This window comes from Bufo bufo, chromosome 3 (assembly GCF_905171765.1).
Source record: "Bufo bufo chromosome 3, aBufBuf1.1, whole genome shotgun sequence".
NCBI lineage: Eukaryota > Metazoa > Chordata > Amphibia > Anura > Bufonidae > Bufo > Bufo bufo.
Genome location: NC_053391.1, coordinates 652,370,472 through 652,390,107, shown reverse-complemented (window position 1 = coordinate 652,390,107; position 19,636 = coordinate 652,370,472). Strand labels below are relative to the sequence as shown.

General features: G+C 44.5%; 1 protein-coding gene across 1 annotated transcript in view; it reads right to left on the bottom strand.

The window, feature by feature from the left end:
* Positions 1-2,239: 2,239 nt before the first annotated feature.
* The window catches only part of KBTBD3 (kelch repeat and BTB domain containing 3), a 32,883-nt gene continuing 15,486 nt past the window's right edge, over positions 2,240-19,636 (bottom strand). Inside the window, exons 2-3 of the mRNA XM_040426275.1 lie at positions 5,525-5,760; positions 2,240-4,329 (exon numbers count right to left, since the gene is read on the bottom strand). Coding sequence (XP_040282209.1) covers positions 2,727-4,329; positions 5,525-5,760 — 1,839 coding nt within the window. The 3' untranslated portion in view covers positions 2,240-2,726. The remainder of the gene's footprint in view (positions 4,330-5,524; positions 5,761-19,636) is intronic.

Below are 19,636 nucleotides of genomic sequence, written 5' to 3'. Positions count from 1 at the left end.
ATGCTCCAAAGACAGGATCCGTTTTTTGTAGGTTATTGTTCTGACGGATCAGAGGAAGGGCAAATTAATCAGTGACGTCAACACAAACTTACTGCTGACGCCCTCTCCACTCTGTCCGGGGGGCTCTACTTGTATACGCGTTTAATAGAACAGGTTCTGTAGACATCTATGTGGAATCAGCTGGCGACGGTGTAAAAGGAGCGACGCCTGTCATCTGTATGTCATAGTATTATTTCACTACCAAAGCAGAGTCCCTATGCGTGTTACTGCAAGGCAAAGTGTTCTGCACCACTATAACGCTCTCAGCAGCCAGGAAATAGCCTTTTTTAAACATATTTCGCCGCAAATATTTTCGGATTAAACCAAATTTTTTCCCTGAAAAATTCAGCGAACTGGCAAATCAATTTTTTTTAAATTCGCTCATCTCTAGATAACAACCTAAATATATGTACTGTATTGTGTTAGGATTCTCTGAACCACCATGACTGGATGGGTAAATATGTGAAATAGATATATATATTTTTCTTATTAAATACCCTCAAAACTGTCACCTACAGTGTCGTTGAGTGACACCTGGCTTTGGCTGGTGCTGTTTCTTCTTTTATAGTGATCACGTTGGCTAGGATTCCGGATTCCTGGTATATGTCTAATGGATAAAAGGTACAGAATAATATGTCTAACAAATAGGGATGATTTGCTTATTGTAACAGATGCATTCTTATTTTTCTCACCTCGGTTTTAAAATTGATAATTGTCTAATTAGTTGCCATGGAGAACATCAGTCTTGTTATGTAAACTTTTTTCACAGAATTTTAAACAGTGTTTTACTCATTACAGTAGCAGTATGTGCTCCAGGGCTGTTATACCTACTATTCAAGGGGTTCTCCAGGTTTTTGACATTGATGACCCATCCTCAGGATAGGTCATCAATATCAGATCGGTGGGGGTCCGACACCTGGCACCCACGCCGATCAGCTGTATGAAGGGAAGGCGCGCATGCTGTCTCCCTTCTCTCTTTCTGCTCACCATAGACATAGCAGCAGCGGGCAAGAAGAGAGAAGCGAGATGGCATGCACGCACTGCGTGCCCCTTTATTTTAAGCAGCTGATCGGCGGGGGTGCCAGTTGTCGGACCACCGCCAATCTGATATTGATGACCTATTCTGAGGATAGCTCATCAATATTAAAAGCCCAGAGAACACCTTTAAACTAAATCAGGAAAATGTAGTCTGTGTCAGTAGAGAGGAGTTAAATGCTTAAAATTCAAGCTGGGCCAAGCAGAGAAAATTATTCTCGGGGCTCAAGCTCTAGCTATATCATCAATAAAGTCTAATAGGTTTTGAATGAAAGAAGTAGACCATAGTGGTAAATGATAAGCTTCAACGGCAGAACCAAATGTGTTTTTTTCTCCTGGACTTTTGGGGCCCACTATTGCCCCAGAGATTACAACCACCAGAAGATCCTCTGGTACTCTGGTGGGCCAGTCCAACCCTCTATAAAGCTTGTACAGCAGCACACAAAACACCTTATGCCTCGTTATGGTACCTCTCTGAACAGCATTGGTCAGTCTTCTCTAGAAGCAATACTTTCGGTAAAGAACACCCGCTTGTATAATACAGCACCACTGGAGCAGGCCACTTTCTTTCTGCATGAATGAGACAGAAAAAAAAACTCCATCTGGACAGTACAGCTCTATACAGACTTCTATGGGTGCCCGCATGTAAACAAGGAAAGACCTACACCAAAGTACCGTGACAGCACTTTGGGAACAACAGCAAAATCATTGTCTCAGGGTTTGTATTCATTTCAACAGAGGGCATAACCTAGGTACACAAACTATAAAATAGCCTAAAACATGCAATTTTCAGCATACCCTGAGGCACATCTCTCCCAGAAAGTTTGAAGTTACAGGAATAGGCCATGAAGTCAAGATGGACTTCTGGTAACCATATCAAAATGTTTCTTCACATTACCCTGTCTTTTACTTAGTGTTTTCTGGTTTGTAAGACTCATGTGCATGATTACTATGATTACATTCACTATATACTATGATATGTATATTCACCTTTTTTGCAGTACTTGACCCCAAATTGATCATGTTATCAATATCTTAACTTATTACGAGGTTCCAAGAAAGTACACAGAACCTCAGTGATGTAACTGGATCATTAAGAGCTGATGGATTGATAATCTTCCATGCACAAAGTAGCTCAGTGATGGAATTGGTCTCCAGTTGGTGGCTTGCAGTGCTAAAGTCCTATGTTCAAATCTGACCAAGCACAACATCTGCATAGAGTTGGTATGTTCTCCCCATGTGTGCGTGGGTTTCCTCCGGTTTCCTCCCACATGGCAAAGACATACTGATAGGGAACTTAGATTGTGAGCTCCACTGGGGACAGCTTGATGCTAATGTCTGTAAAGTGCTGAGGAATAGGTCAGCACTGTATAAGGTAGTAAAATAATTTTGTTTGGTAGACCAAAATATCTCATAAGTACACAAAATTCATAGACCATTCATGATCTTTAAGCATCTTCAGATACAACAGAACCAAAATAATGTATATCTGAAAAGACATCCCATAACGTGTTAAACTTCTAGTCCTTTCCAGGTTTGAGGACTTCATGCACTGTATGCATCCATCCCTAGCATTCAGTAACATTACATTTGAAATTCATTTACTGGATATTAATCATGTACATATGGCGTAGTCCCTAATGTTCATGAGCTTACAAATGGCTTACACCCCATGGATCCCTGCACTTATTGAACTGAATTACTTCACAGTAAAATTCTGTCAAAGCTCGGGGCATTGGAGAGACTTCCTCCCACTCTGATCGGTTGCTGTGGTAGACCTGAACTTCATCGGTGATTTCATCAGGGGCATAATCACCGCCCAAAATATAAATTTTGTCTTCAATACCCACTGCCCCTGCATTGAAACCAGCACACTCAAAAGACCCTTCTCCCTTCCACACGTAAGTCTCGGGGCAGAAGCTGTAAACTTTGTACGTTGAAAGGTCACAGATGTACAAGGTGCTGTTCACTGGCACTGCTTTGATTAAAGTTGCATGAAAAAATTGGCCAAACTCTGCGACAAGTTTACACCATTCATCAGTGTCTGCATTATACTTAAAAAAACAGTCAAGGGAAGGGTTAAATGCATCGGTTATCTCAACTTCAGAGCCTAGTACATAAATGACAGACTTGCACGCACTTGCCTCAGGGTAGTATATCCCTCTTGGCAATGGGGCGACTGACTTCCATTCCTTAGTTAAAGGATTATAAGCTTCGACACCTAGAAGACTTCGGATATTTTGTGCTCCTTTGGTTTTTCCACCAATCACAAACAACTGATTGAGGGCCATGACAGATGCATGCATGGTTCTTGGGTTTTTCATGGCTGGTACTTGAAAAGAGTTATTGCTTGAAGGACAGAAGCACCAGGTTTGGTCAGTGGCTTCATGGTGAGGCTCAGCAATATGAAGCCTCACTGCACGACAACAGCTACCGTTACATCCTCCTGTGATAAAGATCTTTTCTCCAAAACTAGACAAGCTAGAACCTGGAAGGTCAATGATGTGCATCTGTGGAAGCTCTAACCATTTATCAGTTTTGATATTATAGCAGAAAGTATACTGGGTTTCTCCATCATCGGCAGTTTTATGGACAAAAATATATTTTTCTGTAGTGGAAATGCGGGCATCAGGGAATAACCCTCCAGAACGTTCAATACATTGTATAGCATTACTGACCATCGATAAACAGTCCGTGCGTGTTAATAACTGCTCCTCAGTTTCTAGTATATTTTGAAGAACAGGTTGTGATAATTGGTGAAGTCTAACTTTACTTATCAATTGAGGGAAATATCTCTCTCTCTTTTCTGAGCTGTGTTTGGTCCATGCCAGAACGGCCAGGAGTACAAACTCTTCATCTGGAACATTCAAGTCATCATCCTGCAGACATTTTTCTAGAACTCCGACATTCAACATTAAGAAGTCTGTAGATTGTGTTAGCAATGAGAAATGTCGTAGGGCAAATTGTAAGGCACATTCAAACAAACGGGTAGACCCGTAGCTATCTGACAACGACAACAGTTGTAAACAATTACTGATGTCGATGTTCTTAATTAAAAAATCACTACACGCCTTTGCCAGTAGAGACACCTGGAGAAAGGAGGACATCTGGAACAGCATATCCACGTTTTCTTCTGTAATCTCTGCTTTTCCTGTGTAGGCGTAATCCAGAAATGCTTTTACAGCTTTTGTGGACAGATTGCTGATGGTGACACTTCCACCATCTCTTTCTTTCATATTTACTTCAAACATAGCCCTGTATATGCAAAATGAAACTCAATTAGTCATCATGAAACCTATCCAAACAGGGAAATTATTGTAGATCAGTGTTTTTCGCCTTCCTCTGGGTCAATATGCAGGATAGTCTGATTTGGATATCTTGTTTTCAGCCTTACAAACTATGCTACTGGAGAACCTGAAAGAAGTTACAGAAGTTACTGGAGAAATGCTACCTTGTTTATACCCCAATTTGCTCCTTAAAGAGGTTTCTGTGTCTATAAGGTTGAAGGTCCATCTTATATTTGTTGTTTCTGTAAAATCTGTTTTGTCACTGAACTTGGGCTTTAAAGGGGTTCTCGACAACCTCAAGGTACTGTGATAAGAAACTTATCCCATAGTTACCCTCCTGCTAGGATCATCAGCTGTAATCGGTGAGTAAACCGGACAGCTTCAGACAAGCGTGTGCGGCATCTGCATTTCCCAGACCAACCCCAGGTCAGCTGACCCAAAGTTACTGAATTGTAGTGCTCTTGTATGATGCGAGTTCCAGCCCGACCATGGGTCTACTGTCCTGTAATCAAATTATGTAGTTAGTACGGGATATTAGACCTGCAATCAGGTTGAAAGTCATGGCATCATAGATCACTATAATGTAGGAAATTCGAGTCAGCAGCGCTGTACTCAGCTATCTCAGCTAGAATGGAATGGAATGGATTGGTGGCATGCCTTTCTGACCAGCCACTCCATCCATTTCAATGGGGTCCACAGGGTACCAGGCACATGATCGGTGGGGATCCCAGCAATAGAATCCCCACCAATCTGATAGTTATCCCCTATCCTCTGGATAGGGGATAATTTATTCTAACCGTAATACCCCTTTAATATGTATGGGGTGCCCTGACTTTCCCTGAAGGCAGATGTCAGAATAATAAAAGAATGGTCTATTAGATTTCAACGTGTCTGATCTAGGCGTCTGGGAGCGACTTTTTCTCCTATCGCCATGCACAGCTGTGCTGTGATTATGGGGCATATGGGCCACCCTTTCCTAGACCTGTATAGAAGGAGGAGGTGAATCATAATGTGGTTGGCAGCACACCCATAGCAGAGGTGGCGCCAGAACTCCTAGCATAGCCCGTGAGGTTGCTGTATGTACACCCTTGGGTACGTGCACTGGAGGTTCAGAACCACTGCCCTAGATAAGCTAATGGACAAATATACCAAGAGGGTTGTACCTGAAGAAGTCACTGCTAGCTGCCAGCACACAACGGTGGCATGGAATGGATTCAGCATTCACGATTATGTTGAAATCAAAGAATATATTCTGTTCTCTGAAGTTCTGAAGCACAGTTAATATTTGCTGCCCATGACTTTCCACCACCAGAGAGACTGTCTTCTTTTCAGCAGGTAAAAATCCGTTGCACAATGCTCTCCCAAACGAATCCATAGTGAGCCAGGGGAGACGGGCAAGCTGTGGGGGCAAAAACATAAGTCAAATATGTTTCTACAGATTCTGCTTGAATAGTCAGAAACTGGATTTAATATAATGTGAAAGAGGACCTGTAATAGTGTTGAGTGAATCGAAGTCCACATAGTGGACTTCTCGATCCGAATTTCAGGGGAAATTCAATTCCCGTGAAGCCGAATTTCCTCATGCTTCGTGGTAGCGAATCAATTTTCCCTGAATGGCGATAAAAAAACTAAAATCTCTCATCCATTTGATCTTGATTGAAGATCTTGCATAAAATCCCATGTGTGGTGATGTAGGACATCATTAAGCCGCCCACATTTTGTGCTAAATCTTCAATCAAGATGGCGGCGGCCGGCTCGTCATGATCAAATGGATGAGGCAAGTATGATTTTTTAAAACATTATTACACTGTGTAATTACTGTCAGATTCCGCAATCAGCTATGGACATGGCATCTGGGAGGTATAATGACGGGGAGCGCCGCAATTGCCGCTCCCTGGCATTGCACCCAGTATTTACAAAGAAATGTGGTTTGTGATTAAGTAATTCGTCACAAAGCAGCCGAATCGAATTTTTTAATACTTAGCTCATCACTAACCTGTAACAATAAGGCAACATTCAGATGTAGCACAGTTTTCAGCTGCAAATGCCCGTATTACCTGTCATTATGTTTTACCCCCACAATCCACTGTTACGGCTGGATAAGTGAAAAATCGCCGAATTTAGAAGGTTATTTTTTTTCTCTTGGTACTGACCAGTGTCCCTGACCTGATTTCTGGTCATAGTAAAAATGCAGGTTACTATTAGAGATGAGCAAATTTCTCAAAAATTTCATTCGGCCGGTTACCCAAATTTTCTGAAAAGATTAGATCCGAATTTTTTTGTGGTAAATCGCTATTTCCTGGCTGCAGAGAGCCTGTATAGTGGTGTAGAACATTGTGCCTGGCAATAACATGCTTAGGGAGTCTGCTGTGTTAGTGAAATAACACTGAGTCCGTATGACACACAGATGACAGGCGTCGCTCTTAGAATCACTGCACACTTCACTTATTTGGGCAGTCACGGGGCCAAAACTGACCAAATTACTCAAGTGTGAACTCAGCCTTACAGGTCGTTGTTAGCGTCAAGAAGAAGTGCACTCCTTTTACGCCGCCATGAGCTGATTCCATATAGATGTCTACTCAACCTGTTCTATTAAACGCTTATACAAGTAGAGCCCCCCCGACAGAGTGGAGAGGGCATCAGCAGTAAGTTTGCGTTGACGTCACTGATTATTTTGCCCTTCCTCTGATCAGTCAGAACAATAACCCCCAAAAAACAGATCCTGTCTGTTGAGCATCCGCCTTCACTCGGTCAGCATTTGGTCAGTAATCCATCAGTATTGCTAAAGCCAAAAAAACAGTAGTGGATCCAAAAACAGAGATGACACGTGAATGGAATATTTGGATGTCTTTGTTATGTATCCACTCCTGCTTTTGGATACAAAATCATAAGCAGATTCTGATGGGACCATACAGGCCTTACCGCTGCTACATAGACAGGATCCATTTTGCATCTCATTTTTCCTTCCTTCTGACAGATCAGAAGGGTCAAATAAATGATGATGTCAACAAGGCCAAACATGGACACTAGTGGCCCAGTCACAGAGTGGGGAGGGTGGGAACAGCATAAGGAGACCACAGAGTGGTGATTTGGAAGCAGCATGAGGAGACCACAGAGTGGCACAATGACAGAGTGTGGAGGTGGCAGCAGCAGCATGAGGATGCCACAGAGTGTTGATGTGGCAGCAGCATGAGGAGATCACATAGTGGTGATTTGCCATAAGCATGAGGAGACCACAGAATGGTGAAGTGGCAGCAGCATGAGGAGACCACAGAGTGGCAAGGTGACATCACAGAGTGGTGATGTGGCAGCAGCATGAGGAGACCACAGACTGGCAAGGTAACAGTGTGGAGGTGGTGGCAGCAGCAACATAAGGAGACCACAAAGTGGCACAATGACAAAGTGTGGAGGTGGCAACTGCAGTATGAGGAGACCAGAGTACTGAGGTGGCACCAGCATCAGGAGTGACCTGGTGACAGAGTGGGGAGGTGGGTGGCAATAACAGTACCCACTGACAATGGTGGGCATAAGAAGGAGCACTTGGCATCAGATGTGTGGCATCGGGCGGGTGGCAGCATCAGAATAGTAGCTAAGGCAGGTACCCAGAATAAATCGGTCTCTTTTGTCAAGGTTTGGGTGAGGCAGCAAGGATTATTTAATCTGATGCATCAGGCATTGGTGGGTGAAAATCCTGACTGATCCACGCCTGATTTATCTTGACAATGGTCAGTCTCTCCACATTTTAGGTGGACACGAGAGTTCTCCTTGGGGTAAATATGGCCCCCGCCGCACTAAATACTCACTCTGATGCCACACTACTGGCTGGACAGGACAGCTTTTCCAGGGAAAACTCGGCCAGTTGCGGCCACTAATACAGTTTGGCTGCCCAGTAGTCCAGCGGGTCTTCAATGTTGGGTGGCAGGGTGCTGTCCAAGTATGCCACCACCTGCTGGTTCAGATTCTGCTCCAGGTCTAGCTGCTGCTGCTGGAGAGTAGTTTCTTCACTAGGAAGGTGAAGAAAGCTGCTCATCAGCGACTCTAGACTCAGGCTGCTGCTGATGGAACTGGTACTGCTCCTACACCGCCCCCCACAGCAGCCATGGCACGATAGCACAGAGGGCCCCCCCGGTCAGACCTGCGAGAGGATGGACGATGGCGCAGATAGGCAGCGGCCAACTGACTACATAGGATGTCTCTGTAGTAGTTCAGTTTGTCCTCCCTCTCAGCGGGTGTAAAAATGGCCCCCATTTTGGACTGGTAGCAAGGGTCTAACAAGCTGGAGAGCCAGAAGCCATCCCTCTACTGAATGGTGACAATTTGGCTGTCACTACCCAAGCAAGTGAGCATGCAGCAGGCCATTTGAGCAAGTGACTGAGGGACTCCCTGCCTCCATCTCCACTGTATACTGCCATGGTGTGCCTGCGTCATCTGCCTCGTCTCCCTCTTACTACTCCACCTGCTCCTCCTCTCCTGTCATCTGTGTAGAAAAACCACCCATTTTGCTACACATTGCTTGTTCTCCAATGTACTCAGCCTCCTCCTCCAGTTCAGCCCCCATGGGGCTCATGTGGCCCAGAAATGAAAAAAAGAGAGGAAAAAAAGAAACCTGTATATGGCATCAGATACCTCTAGAGAGGGAAACCTGCGGCTCTCCAGCTGTTGTAAAACTACAACTCCCAGCATGCCTACAGCTATCAGCCTACAGCAGGGCATGGTGGGAATTGTAGTTTTACAACAGCTGGAGAGCCACAGGTTGGCCAGCCCTGCTCTAGAGTGATAATATCCGACTAGATAATGATTAGTGGCTGGTTATGGGATATCTTCGATTGGTTGCCCTTAAAATCAATAGCAGTAACTTAAAAAACACACATTTTGGTAAAATGGTTGAATCATATAATGATAGCAATGTTATACATATGGTAAATTGATGTAATAAAAATGTAGGAATAAAAATGATTAAAGACACTCACTTCACCCAGGAGGGGCAGGGTGGGCTAAAGCTCAAGACACCAACTCTTCTTTCTCCTGCACCTGGGTCGCCTGAAGAGTAACCGGAATTAACGGCAGTCACACGTGGTAAATCTGGTTAATATCCTTTAATTTGCACATGGTAGGGGAAAAGTGCAGGCTTAACGCATTTTGGGGTAATAGGATCCCCTTCATCAGGAGCACTTGTATACCTGTGGCAGCCCTTTACCTCCCCAGTAACTAATCACACCTAGAACCATTATCTACGGTCCTTCCTTTGGCGCCCTGCCAGGATATCCCAGACCTTTTTTCTAAAGGGGCTTGTGACTTATCCCCTATTTCTTTTTTTCCCTCTTGTCCCCAATCTTTATGGCTGATTGCATACGTTCGCCCCAGGCCTCCTCTTTTTGAAACAGCAGAAACTTGCCGGCTATAGTGGCTGCTGTAGGTGCAAGCGGGCGCCATCTGAGGGCACTGAACAATGGTGTGTATGGCAATATTGTTAGTAGTGTTGAGCAAATCGAAGTATCTGAAGTGGACTTTGATCCGAATTTCAGGAAAAATGTGATTCGCCACAAAGCCGAATTCCCTCATGCTTCATGGTAACAAATGAATTTTTCCTAAAATGGCAGCTGAAAGTAATAAAAAAATAAATAAAGAATAAAAAAAAAAAAACCACCAAAAGGACCTGCGGCAAGTGTGATGACCTCACCACGTAATTATGCTGGGCGCGTGGTGATGTCATCACTGATGATGTCATCATGCGATTACATCATGTTCGCCGCAATCCTTTGGCGGATTTTCTTCAAGACAAGAGCGGATGGCCTCTCCGTGATCAAGTGGATGAGGGGAGTATTTCTATCTCTTTTTTTTTTACTCCTGACTAACCCCATAGCAGCTAAACACCATGATCAGTGCTGAACACGGCATCTGAGGGGTTAAATGACAGGAGGCAGTGTGATCACCGTTCCCAGCGCAATGGACTGGGGAGTGCAGGGGAGTCCTCTCCTGCATAACGGAAACGGGACGGATCTGTTATGCAGGCCATAGATTTCTATTATGACGGAATGAATAACGGAATGCCTCTAAAGGCATTCTGTTATGGTCCGTAGTAATGGAATTCCTAACAATTCACCAAAAAGTGAACAAATTTGAAAATATGAAACTCGCTCGTCTCTACTGTGTAGCCTCGTCTCTACTGTGTGGCTCACAATCACCGATAGCCTTATTCACACCATCAGTGTTTGGTTAGTGATTTCTATCAGTGAAGACCGGAAAGTCAAACCAGGAGTGGGTCTACAGACAGAACAGGATCAGATTTTCCCATTATACCTCATCTCTGTGTAGGCTCTATCCCTGGTTTGGCTCTTAATAATAGAACACTGACCAGACAGTATCCATGTGAATAAAGCCGTATTCCTGCATCAGCAGCCATTACCTACATACACTTCATTATACCTGAATAATTACACTCAAACCTTTATTAAACACCAAAATAATTTCAGTCTACAATTACTGTAACAATAAAGAAAATGGTATAATACTCTTCTTATACAATCAAAATGTTAACATAAACCACCATGCACATAACCTGATGACCAGGATTCTATTATTGCATTATTCAACACGGTTATGGTGTACACCAAGCATGAACCCCGGCTCCATCAAACAGGTCATGGTTGAAGAGGTTCTTCTCAGGGAGTGACACACTCCCCTAGCTTGTAGATTTCTACCAGTTCTCTTTCCTCTTCTTGAAGGATACAGAGACTGACTTCTAGAGTTTTTCCTTCTTAAAAAGTCACGGAGCAGAATTTGCTCAGCTTGCTGCTGTTTTGCCAGCTGCTCCACGCTGTCAGCAAGCTTGCCAAGTTGGTTTTTCATTTGGTGCAATAGGTGGTTCCTCTCACCTTCTACTCGTAGCAGGTTATCAGCTGTAGAACTGCTTTCATCAATGCACTTGTTGAAGTGGCCAACATCTGAACGATGAACATTTAGACTATGCATCATGCCCTTTCGAAAACGCTTTTGGGTGGGCTTCAAAACCTTAAGCAAACATGCACCATGGTTATGGGTCACGTTCGGCACATTGGGAGGTGAAGGTTCTTCTATGGAAGCGCAAGAGGGATGGAGTCTGGTTTTTCTTGGGCCATTGTGATGAAGAAGGTCTATATGATCAGTGGAGAAGTTCCTTGACCTTACAGTACTGGATTCCATGGGGAAGGTAGAACTGAGGTCAAGGAGCACTGACCATTTTTCATCTAGGAGATCAAGATTTAATGGTCCTTGTAGTTCTTCAGGTTCAGAGATATTTTGCAGCTCTCGAGAAAGTAAGTTTTGCCCATTTTGTGGTGTACACCATGAGGGTCCTGGAATGAAAGAGACTGTTAACAGTAGTAGAACTGGCTGGAAAGCATCACCAACATTGATCCATAGATGATTTATGACACTATGCTGAATGACTGCATCTGTACAAAGAGGTTTCTTCTCCCTCTGAGAACTCTGCATGTCTGATATATGTTCTGATTCAGAACACACATACATACATATATATATATATATATATATATATATATATATATATATATATATATATATATATATATATATATATATATATATAATAATTTTTTTTTTTTTTTTTTTTTTAAACCGCACATTCTAATGGGAGGAAAAACTTAAAGGGTCTGGCCCATGAACAGCAAATCACTTATCCACAATATAGGTTACAAATTTGCGAATGCCGAGACCCCATCAAGAGAACAGGGGTCCCCTGCGTGAATGGAGTGGTAGTGAACAAATAGATTAGGCTACTTTCACACTCACATTTGGTGCGGACCCGTAATGGATCTGCACAGACGGATCCGTTCAGATAATACAACCGCTGCATCCGTTCAGAACGGATCCGTTTGTATTATCTGTAACATAGCCAAAACGGATCAGTCTTGAACACCACTGAAAGTCAATGGGGACAGATCAGTTTTCTATTGTGCCAGATTGTGTCATAGAAAACGGATCCGTCCCCATTGACTTACATAGTGTGTATAGATGACCACAGCTCCATTGACAAGTGCTCTGCCATCTCTAGCGATCCCATAGAAGAGAATGGAGCAATGGTTACAAGGGACTCTGCAACCCCCATACTTCTGATTTGTAGTGGCATCTCAGCGGCCAGAACCCCAGTGATCATACATTTATCAACTATAAGAAATAAAATATAGTTTGTGGGCCAACCCATTTAGGGCATATTCACCTCATTTTTTGCAAAATTTCTCATTGATAGTGTTCAGTGTCCCAAATCCTTTGACATGGTGGACTTCCACAAACCTACATTCACGCACTGCAGAATGCAGGACATGCCGTGGATTTCACAGCATCCCCTAAATTTTTTTGTGAATCTACAGTAAAGTATATTGCAGTGTTAATGAAAATAGTTTTATAAAACCCTATAAACATTCTGCAAAGCTAAATCTGTGCAGATTTTAGTACATGTGGATTTTGCATCCTGTACACATTGGCACCCATACAAGTGTACAGGGCCCTCTGCATGTCTCCAACTCCTTATGGAGGCCCACTGAAGGATGGTGGGGTGGGGGCTGTTGAAATTCTTGTAAGCCAATTTTCTAGCATACAAAAGTCAAAAAATTTTCATAAGTGCCATTGTGTGCCAACATTTCTCTTTTCTAGCACTTTTATTCGAATGTGGTGGGTCATTTTCAGTCTGACATTTACCAAAATGTGCACCAAAAAATTGGCGCACACACTTGCTTGCTGGTGTAGATTTAATCTTCAGAACTCCCGAAGACTTTTTCGAATTTTTACCCTTTAATCATTCGGGAGCATTGTATGCCATCAGGGTTTGTTATCAAGACTATGAAGATTGTGCCATGTTTTATCAGATGCCATATTACAGAACTATTGTTTCCTAGAACCGAGATATGGCACAGTTCTGCATGCTGTTTTAGAAGCCAAAATCATAAGTGGATCATAAAAGGAGAGAAAGTATGAAGGACAGATATGACTCTTTGGAATTCAGTCCCGGTTTTGGCTTCCAAAACTGCATGCAGAAACCTGCCTGTGTGGGTTCATTCACACGACCATATTTAATTTTGCGGTCCGCAAAAAAATACGGATGCATTCCGTATTTTTCGGAACGGAACAGCTGGCCCGTAATGTTCTATTTTCTTGCAGAATGGATATACAGAAACAGAATGCACACAGTCATTTCATTTAGTTTTTTTTTTGCGGCCCCATTTAAGTAAATGGTTCAGCATATATAAAATATGTTCGGGTGCGTGAGCCCTTAGGGGATGGGACCCAGCCATGGTGTGGACATGCTGCACAAGGGTGCTAGATAGGTTGGATGTCCCTTGAATACAGCAAATTCTGCAGCTCTCCAGCTTTTGCAAAACCACATTCTCACCATTGCACCAATTCTGGCAGCGTGCATCTGTCAGGACCTGCTAGGAGTTGTAGTACCACAACAGCTGGGTAGCCACATGCTGCAGACCACTGACCTCATGCTCTACATAAAGGTACCAGGGCTGTATTTATTATTAGGCACAGTAGGGGTACAGTTATTACCCTCAGATTTTGAGAGGAGGACTAAAAAAAGTGAAATATTTTTGTATTAAAAGGCTGGTCCAGGATTCGATAAACATGGCTGCTTTCTTGCAAAGACAGCCCCACTTGTCAAATGGGTTGCCTCTGGTATTGCAGCTTAGCGCCACTGAAGTTAAGACTTGCCTGCAATACCAAACACAGTCTATGAACAGGTGTGGTGCTGTTTTTTGGAAGAAAGCAGACATGTTTTTCTAAAGCCTGCACAACCCTTTAAGAATATGCCGTGGTCCCACAAGGTGAAAATCCACACCCACGTGCTTGTTGGGCAAGATTCTCAAATAGATTGCAAGCTGGCTGTATGATTTTGGCAGCAAGGGTATGTTCACACATATTGCAGATTTGATGCAGTTTTCAGTGTGGTTTTTACAGGTACACGTTATTCAATAAGCGCCACCTCTAAAAACCTGCAACCACATTGCAGATACAGTTTTGATGCCACAAGTCAGCCACCATTTAGGAGCATAGCCCGATACCGCAGATTTACCTGCAAAATTGTGCCAGCTGTAACAAACAAATTGAGGCAGGGTTCCTCACATTTCATTCATTGCCTTAGGTCAGTGGCATTTCTGGCATCAGGGTTTCTGGGCACCAAAGATCAACACATCCAATTGCATCTGTGTCCTCCCCTGCCACCAGTTCCCCAGGTATCTTGTTATAATGCTACACAATCCATTTACTATACAGAACCACACTTACCAGCCTCTTCCCCAGGATACAGATTGTGAGGATGATCAGAGTCAAAGAATTCTATCCCATCAATGACTTTGGCAGGGAGAACCCTCTTGAGCTCCTCCTCATACTTTGTGTAATGGATCTTGAAGGCCGAGGGTCTACCATCGTGGTCTCCTAGAAGAATTTTCTCTCGGTTGAGTTTATTCTTTAGCTGCCTCCTTAGGGCATTAAATCTCTTCTTGCAGTGGTGGACATTACGCTGTTTTTTCCCCACAGAGTTGACGGCGTCACAGATCTCCTGCCACATCTGACTCCTCATGAGTACAGGGGTCCTGGACTGGCTTCTGCCCACTAGTTGCTCATACACTGGCACTATTTTGGAAATAAGGGTCATGTTCTCAAGCTTGGAAAACCTTGTTCTTCTGAGATGGCTTTTCTTCTTTGAAGGCAACAAGGTCATTTGAGCTTCATTGTCAGGTTTGATGCCTTGTCTGGTCTTCCAGGTTCTGCGTCTTCTCACCACCTTTACCTGATCTTGCCTTCCAAAGTGCCAATGTGAACAGGTCCCTTCCGGAGGATAAAGCTGCCCATCACTCTTAAGAGTCCCACTAGCCAGGCCTGTACTTTCTGGATTTAGAGCCTCCCTTGCATTCAAGGCTCTTGCACAATTTGCACCCCCTCTTCTCCTTCGTCTCCTCATTTTCTCCTAACAGAACTGAAGCAGTAGTGTCTACTGAAACTTAAAACCATCCTCCCTGCTTGAGAACAGGTGTGTTAATGAAACTGACCTTGAGTCACATGTGCAGGCTAAATCTCAGCAATCAAGCCTGGGATTAGAATGTGAGGATCACATATTATCGTATAGATCAGGGATCAGCAACCTTTGGCAATCCAGCTGCTTTGAAACTACAACTCCCACCATGCATACTTACTGTGCTGATCTTATAACGCCCATAGAAAAAAATAATAAGGATTCTGGGAGTTGTAGTTTCAGAACAGCTGGAGTGCCGCAGGTTGCCCACCCCAGGTATAGATGGTACATTCTGCTTTCACACATGCTCTTTTCAGGCAGTTTTTATATTTTATTTTTGAAGCCAGAACTAGGAGTGGATAGAAATAAGGGCTCATGCACACGGTCGTTGCCCGGTCGTGGCCGTATTGCAGCATGCATACGGCGGGTCCGCAATACACAGGCACCGGCCGTGTGCATCCCGCATCACGGATCGTGGACCCATTCACTTCAATGGATCCGCAATCCGAGAAATGGGAATGGAGGCACGGATCGGAAGTCCACGGAAGCACTATGGAGTGCTTCCATGGGTTTACTGTACGCATCTCCGCACCGCAAAAAAGTAGTGCATGCACTACTTTTTTGCGATGCGGATCGCGAACCCCAGTGAATGGGTCCGTGATCCGCATGCGGCTGCCCACGGTTGGTGCACGTGCATTGCGGACAGCAATTTACTGTACGCAGCACGGGCTCGGCCAGCACACGGTCGTATGCATGAGCCTTAAAGGTGAGAAGTAGAACCTTTCCTACATCATTTGCCCTCCCATGAGGCTGTGGTCATACACTGCGGCCGAAATCCATGCCAACATGGAGATCAACACAGTTCAGTGACTGCAACTGAAAGCACTTTCATTGTTAATGATCATGCCGTTCTGTTATGTGGCAAAACAGCAATTCACTGTGCCTGAGTGTGGGTTTTGGCCGCATTGCTGTTGTATTCAGGCATAGCGGACGTGCTTCGGTTCTTGTGCATTTTGCCCAAAAATATTAGGGTACAGACACACCGTCAGGTTTCTGGATGCAGATATGGAAGCCAAAATCAAGAATGAATTCAAATAAGAGGAGAGAAAATATAAAGGACAGAAATGACTTCTCTTTTTTGAATTCACTCCTGGATTTGGCTTCCAAGACTACATACATCTGACAGTGTGGCCGTATTTGATTTCTTCATTTCACTGTTACCAAAGTCATGTGGGAGTACTGGGCAGGTGGTGCATGTCGTCAAATTAAAAAGCCGGCCCAAAACCTGGCCTGGGCTATATTACTGTATATTTAGCACTTTAATTCGCCTTCACACAGTGGGGAACATTTACTAAACTGTTTGCACCTGTTTTTAGTCAAAAAATGCTGTTTTAGACCGTCTTAATTTTTTTTAGTCGCATTTACTACAGAAATTGCACCTGTTTTAGAGGCTTTTTCACCTTGTCCGACTTGTTTGACTTTTTTTAGACTAAGGGCTCTTTCACACTTGCGTTGTCCGGATCCGTCGTGCACTCCATTTGCCGGAGGTGCCCGCCGGATCCGTAACAACGCAAGTGAACTGAAAGCATTTGAAGATGGATCGGTCTTCAAAATGCGTTCAGTGTTACTATGGCAGCCAGGACGCTATTAAAGTCCTGGCTGCCATAGTAGTAGTGGGGAGCGGGGGAGCAGTATACTTACCGTCCGTGCGGCTCCCGGGGCGCTCCAGAATGACGTCAGAGCGCCCCATGCGCATGGATGACGTGATCCATGCGATCACGTCATCCATGCGCGTGGGGCGCCCTGACGTCACTCTGAAGCGCCCTGGGAGCCGCACGGACGGTAAGTATACTGCTCCCCCGCTCCCCACTACACTTTACCATGGCAAACAGGACTTTAGTGTCCTGGGAGCCATGGTAACCATTCAGAAAAATCTAAACGTCAGATCCGGTAATGCGCCGAAACAACGTTTAGCTTAAGGCCGGATCCGGATTAATGCCTTTCAATGGGCATTAATTCCGGATCCGGCCTTGCGGCAAGTGTTCAGGATTTTTGACCGGAGCAAAAAGCGCAGCATGCTGCGGTATTTTCTCCGGCCAAAAAACGTTCCGTTCCGGAACTGAAGACATCCTGATGCATCCTGAACGGATTTCTCTCCATTCAGAATGCATGGGGATAATCCTGATCAGGATTCTTCCGGCATAGAGCCTCGACGACGGAACTTTATGCCGGAAAAGAACAACGCAAGTGTGAAAGAGCCTAATTCAGAAGTTTTCTAACTTTTGCAACTATATTAAACTTTTGCAATTATGTAGGTGTGTCTTTTTTGCGCCTGAATTTGTTACAAAAACAATTTCTACCTCACCCCAGGACTGGTGTGCTTTTTTTTTCATCTATTTTCAGTGGTGAGTTGTGACTTTTTTTGCATTAAAAGTCGCACTTTCTTGGAGACATGCGATTTTTCTCTGCAGAGATGCAACTTTTTTCATGCGCAAATAGATTAGACCAGACTAAGGGTACTTTCACACTTGCGGCAGAGGATTCCGGCAGGCAGTTCCGACTCCAGCATTTATTTTTTCCATTTCGTTCACCATGACGGCTCAACCTGGAGATTGACCCCTTGACCTCTGTAGGGGCAGGAACACAGAGAGTTTAAAAGGCCACCACCCACTCTCACCCTCAGTGTTTCCTGTCCCTACGGGGACACCTCACAGAGAGACCTCCTGTGGGAGGTGAAAGATGGCAGTGTTTGTTATTTTTAAATACCTGTTGGGATCGCTTATCCCTTCCCTCTGCCTTCCGACTGCTCCGTCCTAAGCTGGGCAGAGGAGGACTATGGAGTGGATCTCGTTCCCGTTCCAGCGGGGGCCTGAATCCCTCCCCAATGCGCAGGGTCCCCCTTCCATCAGTAGGAAGCTGACCGCACACCATTGAACACGCTGCACGCGTACCCCTGTGTGAAGCCGCAGCGTTGCTCTCTGTCGGGCCGGCATGAGGTTGAGGGGGCGGAGCTAGGAGCCGGGATGCGCGTGCACGCGCGCACAAGGATGACATCAGAGGCCGCATCGATCGCTCAGAGGCGGCAGATTTGAAAAGACACCAGCGTCCCAGTGAGGCTCCTGCTCCAGATGTCGGCCCCTGATACCCCTGCAGACCAAATAGGCTCCACAAATGCCCCCTCGGCTACTCAAACCGTGAGTTCCCCTGTGGGGAAGAAAAATATGTATCATGTTGTTATGCTACCTTTTGCAATAGACCACTGATACCGGGTTGCTCCTCTTTTAGGGAACTAAGGCTAAAATCCAGAACTAAGGCTAAAATCCCTAGATGCGCTACTTGTGGCAAAAGATTGCCGGAAAATCACAAAAAGAAGCTCTGCCAAGCCTGCATTAATGAGCTTGTCAAAGAGGAGCAGCCATCCATACATAGCCATCCATAAAATCCTCGTTAGCCTCTCTCAGATCTGCCCCTCCTACTCCGCCTGCAGAAAAAATCTAGAGTGTCCCCTCCATCCTCCTCTGAATCGGAGGACATGGACGAAGATGCTTCCATCTCTAGACAGAACGTAGACGCACTGTCAGAGGGAGAAATAGTGGAGGACAGAAAAAAGTATTTCTTTTCATCTGAAGAGATGGAGGAATTATTGGGCGCCGTTAGGGCAACCATGGGCATTGAGGAGGTACAAAAACCTCGATCAGTCCAAGACGAGATGTTTGGAGGGCTCAGAGCTAAAAAATCTAAAGTATTTCCAGTGAACGAAAATATAAAGGATATGATCATGAATGAGTGAATGGACCCTGAGAGGAGGGGGAGTCCCCAGAGAATTCAAAAATAGATTACTGTTTGATCCAACCGATATAAAAATCTTTAATATTTAATACCGAAAATCGACGTCCAGGTAGCAAAGGTGGTCAAGAAGACCTCCCTTCCTTTTGAGGACTCTTCTCAATTACAGGATCCGATGAAGAGAAAGGCGGATTCTCTCCTGAAAAAATCTTGGGAAGCATCCCTGTTCGGTATAAAAACGAACATATCTGCAACCTCCGTAGCTAGGTCATTGTACTTCTGGCTTAGCGAACTAGAAAAACATTTTAAGAATAAAACCCTGAGAGAAGAAATTCAAAATTTCATTCCCCTCCTCAAATCAGCTACAGCATTTTTGGCGGATGCCTCAGCCGAGTCCGTGAGGTTTGCCGCCAAGGATGCTGCTCTCTCAAATTCCGCAAGGAGGGCCCTGTGGATAAAATCTTGGGGAGGCGATAGA